Source organism: Cnephaeus nilssonii, assembly GCF_951640355.1.
Source record: "Cnephaeus nilssonii genome assembly, chromosome: X".
Lineage (NCBI taxonomy): Eukaryota > Metazoa > Chordata > Mammalia > Chiroptera > Vespertilionidae > Cnephaeus > Cnephaeus nilssonii.
The window spans coordinates 4,297,592-4,318,195 of NC_137071.1; the positions used below are offsets into that span (position 1 = coordinate 4,297,592).

Here is a 20,604-nt window from a genome sequence, read left to right on the forward strand (position 1 = left end):
TCTGAACAGTGCAGCACAGAAGGTGTCTGATTTTCTGGTCCTTATAAACACTCACTAGCTGAATAGTGCCTGCTACCCTGCTGAATAAAAACCAACACGATTATTGAAATAAACTCCTAGAAGGTGGCCAGACAATTAGCACTGTGAAGATACTCAACACAATAGGATAGGGCCGTGGTCGGCAAACTGCGGCTCGCGAGCCACATGCGGCTCTTTGGCCCCTTGACTGTGGCTCTTCCACAAAATACCACGGCCTGGGCGAGTCTATTTTGAAGAAGTGGCGTTAGAAGAAGTTGAAGTTTAAAAAATTGGGCTCTCAAAAGAAATTTCAATCGTTGTCCTGTTGATATTTGGCTCTGGTGACTGATGAGTTTGCCGACCACTGGGCTAGGGCTTTTGGTTAAGGGAGTAAGCAATTCAAGTAACAGATCAAGGAAACTCTCAAAGGGAAAACAGAACAAACTGACGAAGGATTCAATTCAATACACTGTTTATGGATCAGCATTCTTTCCATTGCACCATACTGTCTTTAGCAATAAAAGCCTAAAGTCCTCTAGATGGGGTTATCCAAGAAAGAGCTTTCACTCATGCCATGAGAATGGAAACAGTTGTTTTTACAAGTTTAAGTACAAGGAAAAAAGGATATCTCTCAATATCTGATACTGTCCAACTTTTAGGCAAAAAAAACACACAAACACACAAGGAAGAGTGAAAGGAAGAATGGAAGAAGGAAAACAAAGCTTTATCAAGACAATATTCACTTGCATATTATTATAATTCTTTTTTAAAAAAATGACTTTTATTGATTTTTAGAGAGAGGGGGGAAAGGATGGGAGAGGGGAGGGAAGAGAGAAGAGAAACATTCATTTATTGTTCCATTTACTGATGCATTCATTGGTTGATTCTTGCATGTGCCCTGACCAGGATTGAACCTGCAACCTTGGCCTATTGGGACAGTGCTCTGAGCTACTCAACCAGGGCTTGTACATTACTAGAATTCTTAAAGGGTCTGCTGATTTTGAAAAATTTCTAACAAGGACACAGGTTCAAGTTGCTTCCATACCACCCGCTTAATTTGGTTTAACATTCCTTTTCATACTGGGGACAATACTAATAACTACTTTTAATGGGTTGCTGTGAAGGATTAACCCATATATATGCATGGATATGAACATGAACATGTATGTGTGTGTGTGTTTCAAGCTTACTGTTTTACACATAGTTGGCAGTCAATAAATGTTACATTTTCTGACAGCCTCCATCTTCTAATTTAGTTCCTATATTTTATACTTGGTTGTTCTTTCAGAACATGCCATGGACAGTTTTAATATATCTATTGACACATACTGCTCCCAGATTTCCAAAATTAATCCTGAAATTATTTCATTTCCATTTCCAGAAAGTCTGAAATATTTTCCATTGACAAAGAGAGCTGTCTCAATTTGCAATGGATTAATAAAAAAAGAGTACATTATACGGACAATCATAAAGGCTGAGACAAGAAAATAACCTACATTCTCTAAAACCCATTTGCATAATCATATCATTAGGTACAAGCATTTTGAAGGCATGGGGAGAATTAGCACTTCATAGCTGCAAGCACAAAATGCCACTATCCATAATCATCTTTATTTCCTCCATCTCACTTAAGGATTTTAGAGTGAAAAAGGATCAGAAATATTCCTTTTGGCCCATATCCTTTTGAGTCTTTTTCCCCTCTCCTGACATTCTCTTATTACTCCAGAATTCATTTTTTTAAAAAGGAGTAAGTTGAATTTTTATCCCTTTGAAATGTCTCACTGAATCCCTTAAAAATCACTTCCTAACTGAAGTGAATTTTCAATTATTTTAAAATTTTTCAGTCCGTGAGAAACACCATATTCTTTAAATTATTTTAGAGTATTATATTTTAGTTTTTCTAAGAGTTAGAATTGCACATGGCTTAAAGGCATTTTTAATTAAAAAAACAAAACAGTGGCCTGTGAGGTATACTTAACCTTTTGAAAAAGAGATGCTTTTTAGAGAAATCGCCTAAAATTTTCACATTCCTATAAACTTAAACAATTTAGAGAAACTTTCTAATAAAATTTAAATGAACAAGGGTCCAAACATTTTCATTTTAATGGTCTCACCCAGACATTTAAATTCCCATAAGAGTTTGGTCTTTACACAACTTGTGAATTCTGACAACCTTGACTGTTTGAAGTTAATTTTTATAAGCTAGATTTTACTAAGCAGAATACAATAAAAGAACTACTTAAGTTTTTAAAAAAGATTTAGACCAAAGTATTATTAAAGCACTTCTGCCTTCTCTCAAATGGTAACTCCAAGGCAGGATTTCTCAACCTCTGAATTACGGGATGGATAATTCTTTTTTAAAAAATATATTTTTGTTGATTTCAGAGAGGAAGGGAAGGAGAGAGAAAGAAACATCACTGATGAGAGAAAATCATGGATTGGCTGCCTCTTGCACACCCCACACTTGGGATCGAGCCCACAATGTGGGCATGTGCCCTGATCAGGAATTGAACCCTGACCTCCTGGTTCATAGGTCGATGCTCAACCACTGAGCCACACCAGCCAGGCAAGAATCATTTTTTTCTAGGGGGGTTCATCTGTGCAGACTAGGATATTTAGCAGCATCCCTGGCTTCTACCCACCAGATATGAATAGTGCCCCGTGTCAGACTCCCTACAGTCCACTCCTTTTGACAATTTTTAAAAAAGTCTCCAAACAAGCTAAATGCTCCTGGGCAGGGAAGGTGAGGAAAGGGGAAAGAAGGTTGGAGGGAGGCAAAATGGCCCCAGTTCAAGAAGTGCTGCTCTAAGGCTTGATATTTTGTGCATCATCAAAACCTGATTCTACAAAAAGCGTCATTTTTAATTTTTACAAAGGAGGCATATAATGTGAAATAAAAACAAGTGAAACCAAACTATTCTGGCAGGGAAAAATATTTTAAAATGTAACCAAATTGAGATTATAATTATTGACCACTCAATTTCTGTGCAGTAAGGTCTGATTTCAGCTGAACCTCAGCTAATTGCAAAGTCATTTCTCTATAAAGGGCACCACTCACTTTTAGGTCCATCCCCAACGTTTGCTTTTCTCTCTGAAGTTCTTCTCTGTAGGGTTGGATGTTTTCTTCTCTGTCTGATAAAACAGCCAGAACACCACTACTATTTTCTTTGCTTGCGTCACAGCTCTGCATCAAATTGTTTTCAACCTTAACTAAGGCAGAAGAAAGAGAACCAAGGATAACCAATTCCTTCTCCAAAGTTAATGCCAAATGAGTTCTTAGGAAATCCTCACTTCCTGACTTTAGATTTTTGACGAAACAGTTTATAGGGAGAACTCTGGTGAGATTATGAAGGCACTGAAACAAAACTGTTTGATTCCTGGAAATAAAAAAAACAACACAAAAACACAATATTACAAAACTCAGGACAGTACAAAGCAGTTGTGTACAACATGTTATACTAATCACTTAATATTCATGTATAAATATTCTAGCAATGAATAGAACCAATAATGCATGTGTGATCATTGATAGAATTCAGACTGTAGCAATATAAACTACATATCCTACACAAAGTCATTTAATACTCATGAGGTTGCTTCCTAATTAATTTTTTCTGAGTAGTAAGATCAATATCCTATCTATTAAAAGAGTAATATGCAAATTGACCATACCTCCGCCACGCCCACCAGCCAATCAGGAGCGAGTATACAAATTAACCCAACCAAGATGGCTGTGGCCACGGAGAGAGCAGGAGGCTTGGGTTTCTCCGGCAATGGAGTAAGTCAAGCTTTCCGCACATCCTGGCTGACCCTAGACTCCACTCAAGGCTACAACGTTTCAATTAGAGAAGATAAATAAATCCCAACAAAAATGGCGGCATCCACGGAGCTGGAGAGAGCAGGAGGCTTGAGTTGCCCCCGGCGATGGAGGAAGCCAAGCTTTCCGTACACCCTGGCTGGCCCTAGACTCCACTCAAGGCTACAAAGTTTCAATTATAGAAGATAAATAAATCCCAACAAAAATGCCTGCGGCCACGGAGCAAGCAGGAGGCTTGGCTCCACTCAAGGCTACAAAGTTTCAATTATAGAAGATAAATAAATCCCAGATACCAGGGCCTCCACTTGGGTCGCTGGGGAGCATGGCCAGCCTGAAAACCACCACAGGCCCCTCGCCCAGGCTGCCCCACACCCCAAGGGAACCTCCACCCTGATCCGGGACACCCTTTAGGGCAAACCAGCTGGCCCCCACCCGTGCACCAGGCCTCTAGCCTATCTAATAAAAGAGTAATATGCAAATTGACCATCACTCCAACACACAAGATGGCTGCCCCCATGTGGACACAAGATGGCTGCCACAAGATGGCCAGCAGGGGAGGGCAGTTGGGAGGGACCAGGCCTACAAGGGAGGGCAGTTGGGGGTGATCAAGCCTGCAGGGGAAGGCAGTTAGGGGCAAACAGGCGGGCAGGGGAGCAGTTAGGCATCAATCAGGCTGGCAGGGGAGTTGTTAGGGGGTGATCAGGCTGGCAGGCAGAAGTGGTTAGGGGCAATCAGGAAGGCAGGCAGGCGAGCACTTGGGAACTAGCAGTCCTGGACTGTGAGAGGGATATATGACTGCCAGAGGGGTCCCAGATTGGAGAGGGTGCAGGCTGGGCTGAGGGACACACCCCCCGTGCACGAATTTCATGCACCGGGCCTCTAGTTATATATATTTTTAAATGTCATGGAGTGGGAGAGGTAAGGGAAAAATCTTAAAATAATTATTAGGCCCAATTCAACCAAAAATAAAAAAGTCAAAACCAAACAAAATTAAAACAGCTATAGTTTTTATATGAGGCCACCAGCCCATTCATACCAAACCAGGCAATGACCCGGACATGTCCCACAATGGCACAGAATTCTATCATGGAGATTCCTGTTGGACCAAACATTCACCATACACTAACTTTGGTGGACCAATTCCAATTTGATGTGCATTACCTGGAATAGATTATTAAAATTCCTTCAAATGGTGTCCTTTGTTGCCAGTGGAAGAGTGTCCCATACAAATTTTCTGACCCTTTACAAAAGCAAATTTCTGGAAATTTTTTGATTACTTCACATTTCATGTGTTCTAAGAGCCATGTCTTCATTGAAATCAGGGCATATCTGGCTGATGTAATTTGGAAGCAAGTTTTTTGCAATGTTGCAAGAACTGCAAAGAGATCTTCCATTTGTTCTATAAGAAAAACATGTCACAAGCTTTTTCATTAAAATCTATTATCAAATAAAGAAGAGTTCTTAAAATTTTCTGATTCAATTTGGTATATGATTAAAAAGCACCAACAAAAATTACCTATAGGTTTCTTTGGAAATGTCACTAGGTATTTCCCACTTGAAAAATCTTCTAGACTTAAAAAAAGTCTGCCACATGGAAAACAACGATGTTCAGAAGAGTTATCATTTTCTTTCTCCCTAATTTGCAGCAGCACAATGCAACATACCTGACTGAATGCTAAAAGTGGCGAAAGAGATGTTACGGCAGTAACTATCTGAACACACTCTTTCTCAGATGACTGTCCACAAACAAAGCTCTCTTCTTCCTCTTCCTCACTATCAACAGTCAATTTGATCCTTTTGGCCTCGGATCCTTTTTCATATGGCACTGAGCAGGGTGCTGAAAAAGAGTCCCTGCTCAACTTGATCACCCTATTTTGACACTTAATAAGCCGAAAGCTGGAGCTATGAGGTTCATCCATTAACAACGATAAAGTCACCTGGTTCAGAGGCCTGTAAAACATCCAGAGTTTGGGTTAGTCTAAAATTTCATTCTTTAAAATCAAATATATGATTAAATGCCATACAAACAACAACACATTTTATTCTTTCCTTTCCTAGGAAACATAATTTCAAATGTAAAATGTATCAGAAAATTAGGCATAAAAGCCAAATACATTTTTAAAAATCCTATAATTAATACCTCTCTTAAAATAAGAAAGCAAAAACATTGTAAATATGCTGGACTTTAGGAAAGTAGCTTTTTAATGGAAAGAAATGGTAAATTAATGCCTGGATTTTATTCTTTAAGTAAGCCTCCCACTCCTCACTTTCCTTTAAACAAGAAAAAAATACTATTTTTTTAAAAAAATTATTTTGGCAATAATTTAGAATGCAAATACTTCTAAAGTAAAAACTGCATTTTATAATCCCCTAAATAACTTAAATAAAATCTGCTTTTAAATACAGAATATTGTTGCCCGGCTGGTGTGGGTCAGTGGTTGAGTGTCGACCCAGGAACCAAAAAAGTCGCTGGTTCAATTCCCGATCAAGGCCACATCCCTGGGTTGCAGGCTCGATCCAGGAGGAAGCAAATCAATGATGTTCCCTCTCTCACTGATATTTCTATCTGTCTATCCCTCTCCCTTCCTCTCTCTGTAAAAATCCATAAAAACATATAAAACATAAATAAATAGATACAGATTATTTATCCCTCAGCAATGATAATTTTGGGGATATACTATTATTAAAAATAATTTCACCTGTTTCTATTTACATTTTTTAATATGGCTACTAGAACACTGAAAATTACCTATGTGGCTTGCATTATATTTCTGTTGGACAGTGCTAACGGTATCATGTTAGAATTTACTTACAGCTTCAAAGAAGATGTGGTTTTCACTCCAACAACCAAACTATCATCTATTACACGATACCATGTCTTCTCTACTAGCTGTTTTGAATCTTGAGAATTGCCTGATAAGTTCTTATCACAAGTATGAACAGGATTTTTTTCTTCACCACAAAGAGTAACAAGACATTCCTTAAAGAAAAGCATGTTTAAGTAACTGATTACAAAAAACAACAACACACCAAAACTATCAAATGTACCAAAACTAAAAAAGTGTAAATTATTTAAAAATAAATTATGTATATTATAGATTATACCTAATTCACTGAAATGAAACTTATAAAAATATATATAATTAACTATTTACTCAGATTAAGAAGCATGGCCTGATTAGAAATAAGACAGGGTATCCAACACAGAAGGGAAGTAAACCTGGAATCCATCTTGAAAATAATCAAACAATATGTACCTAGGCATGCTGAAAACAATCCAATCTTTATCTTACCAGTGACTTACATTCAACCTATGAATGTTAACTTTTGTACAAATAAAACTGATTAAGCTACTGTATCTTTGGACTGCTGATCGGTTATTGCTAAAATTTCATTCTTAAAGTCCAAGCCATACTCATTTCAACACATATGGATTTTTAATAACAATAAAACAGTAGTAGGAGGAGGAATAGGAATAGTAATATTAATAATAAACAACACTTACTGAATGCTTACTATAGGCTAGGCACTGTTCTAATACCATTTCTGTATTAATTTGTTTAACCTTCACAATAACCCTAATACCCTAGGTCCATAGTATTATTATCTACTATATTTTCCAGATTTTAAAAAAATGAGGTTCAGGGAGGTTAAGTACCCTGTCCCAGATTACACAGCTAGCAAGGGGCACAGCTAGGATTTGAACCAAAGCAGAGTGGTTCCAGAGCCCATGCTCTACCTTAACCATTAATCTATGTTACCCCTCTGTGTGCCAATTACTGAACAACGATAAGGGCACTTCCACTAGAGTGGACTACACATGTTCCTAGGAGTCTGACACTTTTGTCAGTAGCGGTGAGATGTGAGGCAGACTATTCATCCCAAACCTGCAGAAATGTTTACTACCTGCTAGGACTACTGTTCAAATTAACCCTGTAAAGGGCCAAACGGTGTCTCACACACAGTGGTTTCAATGCACTCATTTCTTAACATTTCTTCCCCTTTTCTAATATTGGCAAAATTGTTGGGGTGAGGTAAGGAAGGGAAATGGGGAGACTTTTAACAGTGACTTTTATGAGGTTCCTCAGAAAACTAGAAGAGTATTACAGAAATGTAACATGATGGGTCTTTGTTATGTTTCTTATACTCACAGAATCTATTTTGGACCCAAACCCTCATATTTCTAGGACTGAAATACAGACCATTACAAGAATGGTCAACCTTGAAGAGGGTCAGAGCAAAGCACTGCCTAGCTTTTCTTGATTTATTTGTAACTTTGTTACACTGTCCTCTGCATAGAACTAATGTGCATAAATACTATTTTTATGAAGTCAAAGCAGTTTTTGCTAACTTTCTACATTACTGTACATGCATAAATAATTACAAGGTACTAAAGAGATTCAGATGATGGTCAACCACAAGGAAAATAATAAAAAGCAGACATAAGGGCTAAAAAGTCTGAGCAATTTAGGGACATTAACTAGAGAAATAAATATCCTTAAAAATGAACCATGCAAGAGACTAAAAGAACAATTATACTAATGATAAAACTGTGTCATTAATACAAGGTTAAATAATGTTCAGTAATTTTGCTTAAGAAGTCAGAAAATTATAATTCAATAAGGAGTAATTTCTATTCAAACTATACAAATAAAAGAGTTTAGTTAAATATTTTTTAAACAAAAGGACTTATTCCCCCAAGGTTCCTGGTAACTGAGATTTTGATATCCTACTAAGAATAATTCACAAATTGGTAAAATACTGGCTTCTTAAGCACATATTTTTCAGTGACATAAAAGCCTACCATTAATAATCCCTACCACTTTGCTTCTTGATCCATTGCGTATTTCTATTATATTCTAATTTCCATTTTAAGTAATTCTTCTGTAGTAAGTGTCGACAATAAAAATAAAGTTAAGTAAATAACTCTTCAATAGGTTTTAATTCATAAAATGATAAAATGGTCACATGATTAATTTTACCTCCTCTGCAATTGATGTAGTATATTCTTTCCCTTGAAGCAAATTCATTAAAGCTTTGTAAGATTTTAAGATAACTTTTTCCTTAAGCAAAAGATGCTGCTGTACTTCCTGAATAGAAGCCAAACCAACCTGTAAAGTAGAAAGAAAAATCATTGCCGGAGACAGAGTTTCAAATGAAAACTGACTTACCATTAATTCAGGAAGTGCTCTCTCCAAATCTGCCTATTAATTCATTTTTCTATAGAAAAGCAGAGAATACTTCTCAGAGCAAAACTATTTTACTTGTAAATTTTAATTCTCTAATGACAAAAGAAACACAGCAAGTAACTGCAATTGTACAGATCAAATTGAGAGAATGCCAATGTATTAGCATTAGTTTCACTACTGAGTTTAGTAATCAATCAATATGACTATGAGTAAGTCCGATCAATATGAATAAAAATCAAAGCCTACCAACACTCCTACCCCCACAAGGAAATTGTTTTTCTTGTTGAAATAATATCTGTTTCAGAAACCAAAAGACATAATTATAAATAGAAATAGTCACTTTTAATTAATTTGATACTATTTGAAATCCTCTGTTCATATAACCTTTATTTAAAAAATTTAAGATAACACATTAACAGCCTCCAAACTGTCACACATTTATTTTTGTGCTAATAAACCCAGTACTAGGATTGACTCTTAACTACTGGGGGAAAAATTGGCTCTGAATTAGGCATAGAACAATCCATTCCTTTTATTGTACCAGATAAAGATTTCAGCACAAAATATGAAACATTCATGAAATACATTTTGTTACTGAAAATTTAAAGAGTCATGTCATTGAACTGATAGAAACTTTCATTTCAGATGGATATTTGAAACTGTTTAAGTATTAATCCAGTTTTTAATATAAATTTTTCTAGACTGCAAAAACACAATGCATCCTATTTTTTAATTCCTTTCTTTTAAATTACATTTTAAGGCAGGTACATTCTTTCTTTGTATCAATAAATAGAAGTTGGAGAATGAAGATTGAATCATATTTTACCTCACCATGCAAAGTATCTAGCTAATATTTTAAAAACTTCATCCGTTGACCTAATTCTGTGGGCTCCACAGCATTCACACTCCATCACTCATTTGCTGAGTAATTTGTGATTTATGGGAAGAAAGATGTACCCATCAGAGGTGGAGCCAATCTGAGATGGCTGAAGAGGGAGGGAATGAAGAGAGGAATATGTGGTCAGAATGAAAATAAGGGCCCTCTCAGAAATGATCCTGTTCTCTCTTCCCTACGCCCCTCAACATGCCCTCTGCTTCAGGACTAAATGGTAAATCACTAGACTCAAATATTTTATTATGAAGTTTTGTTATAAAACTATTGAAAATAAGCATATGGTAAGAAATTTAAATAACATAAAAGTACATCTCACCTTCCCTTCATACAGCCTTAATCCCATTTGTGCAGCCAACAGAGTGCTTACCTTTCCAGAATTTTTCCAAGTAGTATATTTTAAGGAATGCTTTGCTTCTCCCAACAAACAAAACCAAATATAGGAGCATACTATACTGCATGATAGCGAACCTTGCTTTTTGTTCTTTTTACCCTGATCTCTCTCATGCATGCAGAAGAGTACATAATACACACAAAGAACAGTTAGCAGACTAATGAAGTTAACACGCATGTAACAACACCCAAGTCAAAACGTAGCACTCCAGAAGCTGTCCATGGGCCCCCTCTTTCTCCACTGGAGGCAGCATTACCCTGACCCTTTACTTCTGAACTTTTTATAAGTGGAATCATTCTGTATGTATTAGGTTTAAATGTCATCCATTTGTCACTAGCAGCTGTGGTTCATGCCTTTCATTGCTCTATAATATGCCATCATATGACTTCACTAGCTTACTTCTCTAGTCTGCTATTGATGGACATCTGGGCTATGTCGAGATGTGGTGTATTACAATGTTGCGTTGAACATTCCTGTATATGTGCACAAGTTTCTCCAAGGTCCTGCTCTCCCCAGTTCCCTTCCACACCTCTGCCTCTCCTACCAGTATCAATGTACTTTCTTCTTTTTTAAAAAATATATTTTATTGATTTTTACAGAGAGGAAGGAGAGGGATAGAGAGTTAGAAACATCGATGAGAGGGAAACATTAATCAGCTGCCTCCTGCACACCCCCTACTGGGGATGTGCCCGCAACCAAGGTACATGCCCTTGACCGTAATCGAACCTGGGACCCTTGAGTCCGCAGGCCAAAGCTCTATTCACTGAGCCAAACCAGTTAGGGCAATGTGCTTTCTTCTTGTTCCTCACCTCGGCCTCCGCAGGTACAATCTTCCTCCCAATTAAAAACATGGCACACACTGATGCCAGACCAGCCTGTTGGGTGCCTCCATCCCTCTTACCAGTCTCAGTGTGCTTTCTTCTTTACTTCTCTAGTTGTAGGACTTCCATTCAGCCAGCTTTCAGTCGGTTCTGAATGATGGTTGTTCTCTATTTCAGTTGTAATTTTGATGTGGTTGTGGGAGGCAGTGAGTATTGGAATTTACCTACACTGCCATATTGGTTCTCCTCATAATATATATTTATATTAAGAAAATTAATTCTCTCTTCTGTGTTACAATTTCTTACAACATAATTTGTCTTTTTATTTATTTTACTTTGTTCTGAGTACAAAAGTTTTAAATGTAACCAATCTTTTCCTTTATGGTTCTATGTCTACTATGATATTTTATGTATCTATTGTTCACATTCATGTCTAGCATGTGTTCAGTAAGCAGTTGGTGAATTCACTTTAATAATTAAAATAGTTCCAAATAATTTTTAAATGCCTGCAATGTATAAATATTTACTATCTAGCCTTTTACAGAAAAGTTGGCCAGGGATAGAGGAAAATGTTAAGTAATATCAGAAGGAAATAGACAAATCCAAAAGGAGGAGCACCTCACCTGGCCTGCTCATTGGAATCATTTAAAAAATAAGGGAGGGGGCATTATTTGAAATAAAAAGATCAATGAGAGTTATAATAATCAAATGGAAGTGTAAACTTTGGATCCTGAAAAGAATTAACTATAAAAAATATTTTTGTCCTGGCCGGTGTGGATCAGTTGGTTGGAGCGTCACCCCATATACTGAAAGTTTCCGGGTTCAATTCCCCATCAGGCCACATACCTAGGTTTAGAGTTCAACTCCTGGTGAGGGCACCTATGGAAGGCAACCAATCGATGTTCTCTGTCACATAGTTGCTTCTCTCTCTCTCTCTCTCTCTTTTTCCCCTCTCTCTAAAATGAATAAGCATATCCTCAGGTGAGGATTTAAAAAAAACATTTTTTGTGGCAGTTAAAGACATCTGAACAGTAATTATGATTAAGGGTTTTTATTAATTTTCTAAGTGCAATAATGGTATTTGGTTACCTAAGAGAATGTCCTTAATTTTAAGAGATTCTTGCTAAAATATGTAAGAGTGAAGTAGTATAATACTTGCAACTTTCAAATGATCCTGCAAAAATGTACACATATAGGTACACAAGCACAAATAGATGAGGCAAATACGATTTTTTCAACAGGAACAATAGTTGAATCAATGTGGGATAATCACTATACTATTCTTTGAACATGTCTGTATATTTGAAAATTTTTACAAATGGAAAAGGGCAAGTTACAAAGGAACATCTTATAATCACATTTCCGTATATATTTGCATATATTCATTTAAAAAATTTGCAAGAATATCCATACCAAAGTGTTAAAATTGATTATATCTCAGTAATAGAATCAAAGGTAATTGTTAGTTTCTTTATAACATTTGTTTGCACAGTCTAAGTATTTTACAGGGAGTATGAATTACCTTCAGACAATAGGAAAAAGTCTTTTTTTAGAGAGCTCTGTATGGAAAACTTGAGGGTGAACTGTCCATGTTTGGAACATGTTATGATTTACCATATTTGCTGCTCCTTAAAAAGAGACACCGTAGTATATTGATCCTACAGTCCAGAAAGAATGTATCTTTAAAAGTGAATTTCTTGGTGGGAACAGAGAAGATGGTGGCGTAGGTAAACACCTGTACTCACAGCCTCCCAAAACCACATCAAAATTACAACTAAAATACAGAACAACCATCATCCAGAGCTGCTGGAAAGCTGGCTGGATGAAGTCCTACAACTAGAGAAGTAAAGAAGCACACTGAGACTGGGAGGAGGTGTGGAGGCACGGAACTGGCGGGTCTGGCACCCACATGTGCCACTTTTTTAATCGGGAGGGAGAGCTGTCTGTGGAGGCCGCCCAGAGGAGCAAGGGGTCCCAGCCCCACACCAGAACCCCAGCCCAGGCTCCCAGGGCTGGGAAAAGAAGTCCCTACAGGCAGTAAGAACTACGGGCTGTAAAAACCAGTGTGGACTGGGGCTCAGTGACCACGAACTGAACTTACAAGGTCCTGCTTCCTCTGAGCTCCAGCGCCAGGGTGAGGCTTTGGGGGACACAGACACATGCGATGAGGAACTGTACTGACTGGCATCGGGGCAGGCACTCGGGGGCAGATTTCTCCCAGATGAAGGTGCTCGCAGGGATCATTGTTCCTATGCTGGAACCTCCCCAGTGAGTCGCAGGGCTGACTTGCAGCTATTTCTGTTTTCTCTGCCCTGGTGAGTCCCTAAGACCCCACCTCTTCCAATTCACAACCCAACCCCAGCTGTGTGCAGTGGCTGTTGCATATGAATGGCCTGTCCTTGCTCAAGCTAGGGTCTCTTAAGCAAGCTGCAGCTGGGTCACAGAGCCCCAAACCTATCAATAGAGGGCCAAGACCCGGCACCAGCACCACCCTGCCTTGCTTTGTGGCTGGGCCTCATCTGGGCACATCCAAACCCGATACAAAGAGGAGGAATCTGCAGCTCTCGCTATAGCTCCTGCCGGGTGGCCCCAGGCAGTGGCTGACTTTGCACCTCCCTGGAGACCCAAAGCCAGTGTACCCAGTGGTCAGTGTCAGACCATACCAGATTAGAACTCTATACATCTATAAGTGACACACTCAAGGGGCAGACTCAGCACCAAAGCCCCACTGAAGCAAGTCCTGCCCCATAAGGGTGTTTCCTGCACAGCAGCTCTCCCACGGTAGTCGCATCTGGTCCTCATAGCCAATTGGCCTGGAGGTCAATTCCTCCCAGTGACACTAACAGCAATCAAGTCTCAACTACAACAAGACTGTGCTCACAGCCCACAAAGGGGTGCATCTAGAGCATCCAGCTCTGGTGACTGGGGAGGCTGAGCCATTGGGCCCTATAGAACACTTACCTCACAAGGCCACTCTACCAACTCAAGGAGACATAGCAGTTCTACCCAATACATAGAAACAAACACAGGGAAGCAGCCAAAATGCAGAGACAAAGAAACATGTCACAAATGAAAGAAATGGAAGAAAGCAAACTACTGGATATAGAGTTCAAAACCACAGTTGTAAGGTTACTCAAGAATCTTCCAGAAACCTCCAAAAAAAATGGAGAAGGATCAGTTGCAGATTAAGCATACACTAATTGAAATAAAAAATAATATACAGGGTTTCAATAGTAGAATGGAGGATTCTGAGAATCAAATCAATGATATGAAATATGAGGAAGCAAAAAAACACCCAATCAGAAGAGCAAAAAGAAAAAAGAACCCAAAAATATGAAGACAGTGTAAGGAGCCTCTGGGACAACTTCAAGCGTACCAACATTTGCATTATAGGGGTGCCAGAAGAAGAGAGAGAGAGCAAGATATTGAAAACCTATTTGAAGAAATAATGACAGAAAACTTCCCGTACCTGGTGAAAGAAATAGACTTACAAGTCCAGGAAGAGCAGAGAGTCCCAAACAAGAGGAATGCAAAGAGGACCACACCAAGACACATCATAATTAAAATGCCAAGGGCTAAAGACAAAGAGAGAATCTTACAAGCAGCAAGAGAAAAGCAGTTAAGTTACCTACAGGGAATGCCCATATGACTGTCAGCTGATTTCTCAACAGAAACTATGCAGGCTGAAGGGAGTGGCAAGAAATATTCAAAGCGATGAATAGCAAGGACCTACAACCAAAATTACTCTACCCATCAAAGCTATCATTTAAAATTGAAGGTCAGATAAAGAGCTTCACAGACAAGAACAAGCTAAAGGAGTTCATTACCACCAAACCAGTATTATATGAAATGTTGAAGGGTATTCTTTAAGAAGAGGAAGAAGAAGAAAAAGATAAAAAATATGAACAACGAAATGGCAACAAATGCATACCTATCAACAATTGAATCTAAAAATCAAAATAAACAAATAAAAAATCTAATGAACAGAATAAACTGGTGAATGAAATAGAATCAGAGGCATGGAAATGGAGGGGTGAAGGGTGGGAAGAGATTAAACAAAAATCTTATATGCATGTATGCATTACCTATGGACACAGACAATAGGGTGGCAAAGGCCTGGGGCAGGGCAGGAACCAGGTAGAGGAGGGCAATGGGGGGAAAAAAAGAGGGACATCTGTAATAATCTCAACTATAAAGATTTTTTAAAAAGCCAAAAAAAGTGAGTTTCTTATATTTTATCTTATGAAGTTTATTAAATATACATAATCTTACTACAAAAAGGTATGATTTTTAGATGCTATATTTATAAATAATGTCATAATAGCTTTTACAGAGGTACATAAAAAGTAAAGATCCTTTAAATACTGTGTTTCCCAATCACTGAGTTGTTTATATGTTAAAGAACTTTCTTTCTATGTTCTTTTTCATTTAAAATAGCACTGATCCAAAAAAGCAAAGCACAAAGCAAACACAGACACTAACTTTCACTCTTCTTTCTAGAGCTGGAACCACCAAATAAGAATTATCTTCTTTGTCTTCAAATAAGTCATCTTCATTGCAATCCAATGTTTGACTCTAATAAATAAAAAAATATACTGAAACTGAAAATTTGAAATTGAAAATTCATAATATTAACAGACAATTAAAGTTTATCCAATCAAAGGACAATTTTCTGTTAGACACTATTATATAAAAGACAAAATATATATTTCCCCATCTTCTTGTAACCAGAAAAAATTATAATTACTACTATTACCACCCATGTAACAGTTGTATAATGCTTCAAAAAGTATCAGCTTACTGGATTTTTATAAAATCCTAAAATCCCATAACTAGAGAAAATGAGAATTACCCTCATTTTACTAATGAACAAAACTGAGGCTCAGAGCCATTTCACTTCATTTTACCCTTTAATTAATCCAATATTATCATGTTATTGATATAAAAGAATTTTCAGAAGCAATAATAAGTTAATTTACAGTTTTTATCATTTGACTGACCACCAGATATACTGTAGTCAAAAGCAGAGTCAATTTCTATTGTGCAAACATCATAGAGTATAGTTACACAAACCTAGGCATTTGTTGAAAGGACAGTCAATGCATACAATCATTTATCATGTAACATTTTGGTCAACAACAGACCACATATACGACTATGGTCCCATAAGATTATAAAGTGGACATGAAAGTTTTCTATCACCTAGTGACACTGGACCCATCATAACATTGTAGGACAATGCATTACTCACATGTTTTTGGTGATACAGTATAAATAAACCAAATGCACTGCCAGTCATATAAACGTATAGGCACATGTACACTGTATAGTACATACAATTACATCCAGTACATAACACTTGATAATGATAATAAACTATCACTAGTTTATAGATTTACTATATTAGAATTTTTTAAATATATTTTTATTGATTTCAGAGAGGAAGGGAGAGGGAGAGATAGATAGAAACATCAATGATGAGAGAGAATCATTGATTGGCTGCCTCCTGCACGCACCCCACTGGGGACTGAGCCTGCAACCTGGGCATATGTCCTGACTGGGAATCGAACTGGTGACCTCTTGGTTCCTGGGTTGATGCTCAACCGCGGAGCTACACCAGGCTGGGCTATATTAGAATTTTTATTGTTCTCTTCCTACTTATACAAACGTTTGTTGTAAAATAGTATGCCTTATTACACCAGCAGCAGCCTCATACATCTCATGTTTACATCTCTTGATTGCATCATTGTATCTTATGCTTGACTTACTCTTATGTTGTTTTATAAACTCAGTATAGCCTAAGTATACAGTGTCTCTAAAGTCTACAGTAGTGTCCTAGGCCTTCACATTTACTCACCACTCACTTACTGCCTCACCCAGAGCAATTTCCAGTCCTGCAAGCTCCATTCATGGTAAGTGCCCTACAGAGGTGTATCATTTTTTATCTTTTTTACCATATTTTTACCATGCCTTTTCTATGTTTCGGTATGTTTAGATTCACAAATACCATTGTTACAATTGCTTACAGTATTCATATAGTAACATTCTGCATTGATTTGTAACCTAGGAGCAATAGGCTATACCACATAGCCTAGGTATGTAGTAGGCTATACCACCTAGATTTGTGTAACTGCACTCTATGATGTTTGCACGACGACAAATTGCTTAAGGACACATTTCTCAGAACATATCCCCATTGTTAAGTGGCATATGACTGTATTTCTAAAATATTCAATCCATATATTTTTAAAGTTCAAAAAGTTTACTTAAAGTATGAAATCACAAATACTTAAATAGTGGGTCAAAAGCTTTAAAGCACTCAGATTTTCTAAAATGGTACTTCAAGTAATGCAAAAAATGTAAACAGTACTTACTGAATAGTTTATGCTGTCAAGATCTGTTATTTTAAATGAACTCAGGCAATCTGAATTTGATGAGTCCTTTAAAAGTAGCAGTACTTGTTCTGTTCCAATTCCAATAAAGTCATCTATGAGTACTGAGCTAATTTGTTCCCACTTAGCAGCAACCTGAAAGTGATAAAGAATAGAGAAGGGGGAAAAAATCAGATGTGAAATTAACTAAATCCTTTTGTTGCATGTAGTTGTAATTTGTTATCTTCAATCTTATAAACAAGTAATGAAAATGGTACTAGTATAAACAGGAAACATAAGGAGTTATACCTTTATAAATATCAAGATACTTAAATTCAATATTTTATCAACATTTCTCCAGGGACTATAACATTGCTGATTTCTATATTAAAATTTTATTATAATTTATAAATTCTCATACTTCTCAAGACTATTTTGGAAGTTCTAACGTTTCTCGTGAATAACTCTAGTGGTTTCTTTCTCTAACATGTTTAATTTAAGGATGGCCCTCACTACCATAAGCCAATATCTACAAGGTAGGGGGAAAGTGGGTTTACAGAATAAACTGTGTTTCAGTACTCACAACTGAAAACCTACTTTTGCCCTATCCTGTATGTACGATCAAAGAATGTAGTTGTAGTAGGTAACTAGAAGGTACCACTAGACACTATAAGAGCTCTCAAAGCAGAATAACTTTAAGAGTCAAGATGACAAAAGGAAATCTGTGGTAAACACAATGCATCATACAGATGATGCATTATAGAATTGTATTCTTGAAACCTATATAATTTTATTAACCAGTGTCATCCAATAAATTTAATCTAAACATTTTAAGAAAAGAGTCAAGATGAACTTAATACTCCAAACTCTGGTTGGGGAGAACACAGTTATTATCAGTCACAAAAGGGAAAGGGATTCTAATAGTGGGGCACCTAGAACCATCCTAGCCTAATAGACTAATTTGACCCATTTATACTAGACCGTGAGACCCCAAGTTTAAAATAGAAGACAACTTCTTAAATGTCCATAAAGTTGAAGGCCTCCAGATTAGTCCCCTGGGAAACTAACACCATGGGGATCAGATACCCTTTTCCCTCAGGCAGAAAACTAAAACTCCCACTCAGAATCCCAGACACATCATCTAGATGATATAGGAGGGCACCTTGCATTTGAGCAAGAATATAAATAAGACTCTTCCATCTATATAACCAAATGTCAACCTTTCCTCTATAATGCTAATTGATAACACAGTGATTTTTTTTTTTCACTATGTGCGGAATGAGCTTATTTGCAAACCCATGGCCTCTTTCTCCCACCTCCCCTTGAGTATCATGATGTGCAATAGCTATATGAGACTATTAGCCCTGTGCATGAATTCATGCACCAGTAGGTTGCTGCCCACCTCCTGTAGCTCTCTGCCCACTTCCCCACCCTCCTGTAGCTCCCCCAGTCCCCCCGTAGCTTGCTGCCCTGCCCCTCCTGTAGCTCTCTGCCGCCTGCTTGTAGTTCGCTGCCCCATCCTCCTGCAGATCCATGATCCGTTCATTACACGGTGGGTCGTTGCCTCATGGTGTAACGGATAATTAGCATATTCCTCTCTTATTATATAGGATTATATATAACTATACATTAGTAATAAAAATGTGCTCATTATGCAAACACCATAGAGCTGTGCACTCATACATGCACACACATATCTGTAATCCGCAAGTCTAGAATAGTCATCCAAAAGAAATATAGGCAAGCCACAAATGCAGGGCACATATATAATTTTAAATATCCCAAGACCCAATAAAAGTCTCTAGTAGCAGTGAAAAGAAAAAGGTACAAGTAACTTTATTATATTATATTTAATCCAATATATCCAAAATACTATAATTTCAATTCAATATAATCAATAAAAATTTAGATATTTGATTTTCATTTTTTTACTACATCTCTGACATCTGGTGTATATTTGACATTTCTAGCACATTCTAATTCAGACTAACCACATTTGAAATGTTGAATAACCACATGTGTCTAGTGGCTGCATCAGAACACTTCTGCTACAGAACTCTTCTAGAACCAGGTATACTTCACAATGATCTCAATTTTGAAAACCCTGTTGCAAATTCTTGCCAAAACTTGCAGAGGTAATTTCTACTCAAGAGAGAAAGCCTACGAAGAGAAAAGCTACTCGTATTTCTCTAGAATCAGCTCTGTTTCAAGTCCTATCACTGGATAAAACACTACCTGGGAGGACTGATAAGAGAACACACTAACCTTGACTTTCATTACTTATTCTAATTTATGCTTGTTTGTAGTTAACCTATCTTTTTAAACTGCCTTAATTCCTTTATGGCATGGGGTACCAAAAGGATGGATGGATAGTCCCTAGCCAACCTAAAGGAAGACCATTCTGTTGTTTTCTCCCATTTGAGGGAAAAAACTCCCATCACAGACACCATTTTATTTTTCAATAATGTATTTGTTTTATTATTCAAAACCTCTTACAGACTACTACAATCAGTAAATTCCTCTCAGAACTCAATGTTAGAAAGTATTTTCCCCTTAACAGTATATGTTCCATTCAATTGTAAAACCTGCTATATTTACGTTTTTGTCTTAACTGTTAAACTAAGTGTAATTGTTCACATGCAATTACTTCCCTCAACTCAACTCTCCCTCCCCCTTTATTTGTAGATTCTTAGCATTTATTCCCACTTTTAAAGTAATCAAATATTTTACCCTAAACTATATCCAAAACTCCAAGGTTACAGAGGCAATTTAGAAGCACTTAATTAGGGAGATATCAGGGCATTTGCAAATAGTTTAGAAGTACAGACTCCCTGGAGAGGTAGCTGAAGTGGTAGGGCCTCGGGTAACTTGTGGAAAGGATGGTGATCCATTGTAGAGAAAGAATTCTAGAACACAATTTTAAGGCAAGGAGGCCAACAGTTACTTGTAGACTTACAGGGAGTGACAGTCTCCTGCTTTGGGTAATGTGTTAGTGCAGTGCTCTACAGTGTCCAAGCAGGGGACCCACTTCAAGGAAGTTAGGACTATCCTCAGTGAATTAATGAGGCACAAGGGAATTGGTTTTTCCTTACCTAGGCGAAG

At 37.4% G+C, this 20,604-nt stretch overlaps 1 protein-coding gene across 2 annotated transcripts in view; it reads right to left on the reverse strand.

Moving 5' to 3' along the window:
• Positions 1-20,604, reverse strand: part of FANCB (FA complementation group B) — a 133,540-nt gene that overhangs the window by 100,862 nt on the left and 12,074 nt on the right. For both annotated transcript variants that reach the window (XR_013813185.1, XM_079764457.1), the window contains exons 3-9: positions 17,506-17,658; positions 15,614-15,706; positions 8,818-8,946; positions 6,649-6,815; positions 5,352-5,785; positions 4,997-5,234; positions 3,077-3,395 (exon numbers count right to left, since the gene is read on the reverse strand). Coding sequence is in view for 1 of the 2 variants with exons in the window: in XM_079764457.1 (XP_079620583.1) it covers positions 3,077-3,395; positions 4,997-5,234; positions 5,352-5,785; positions 6,649-6,815; positions 8,818-8,946; positions 15,614-15,706; positions 17,506-17,658 (1,533 nt within the window). In the remaining variant the exon portion in view is untranslated. The remainder of the gene's footprint in view (positions 1-3,076; positions 3,396-4,996; positions 5,235-5,351; positions 5,786-6,648; positions 6,816-8,817; positions 8,947-15,613; positions 15,707-17,505; positions 17,659-20,604) is intronic.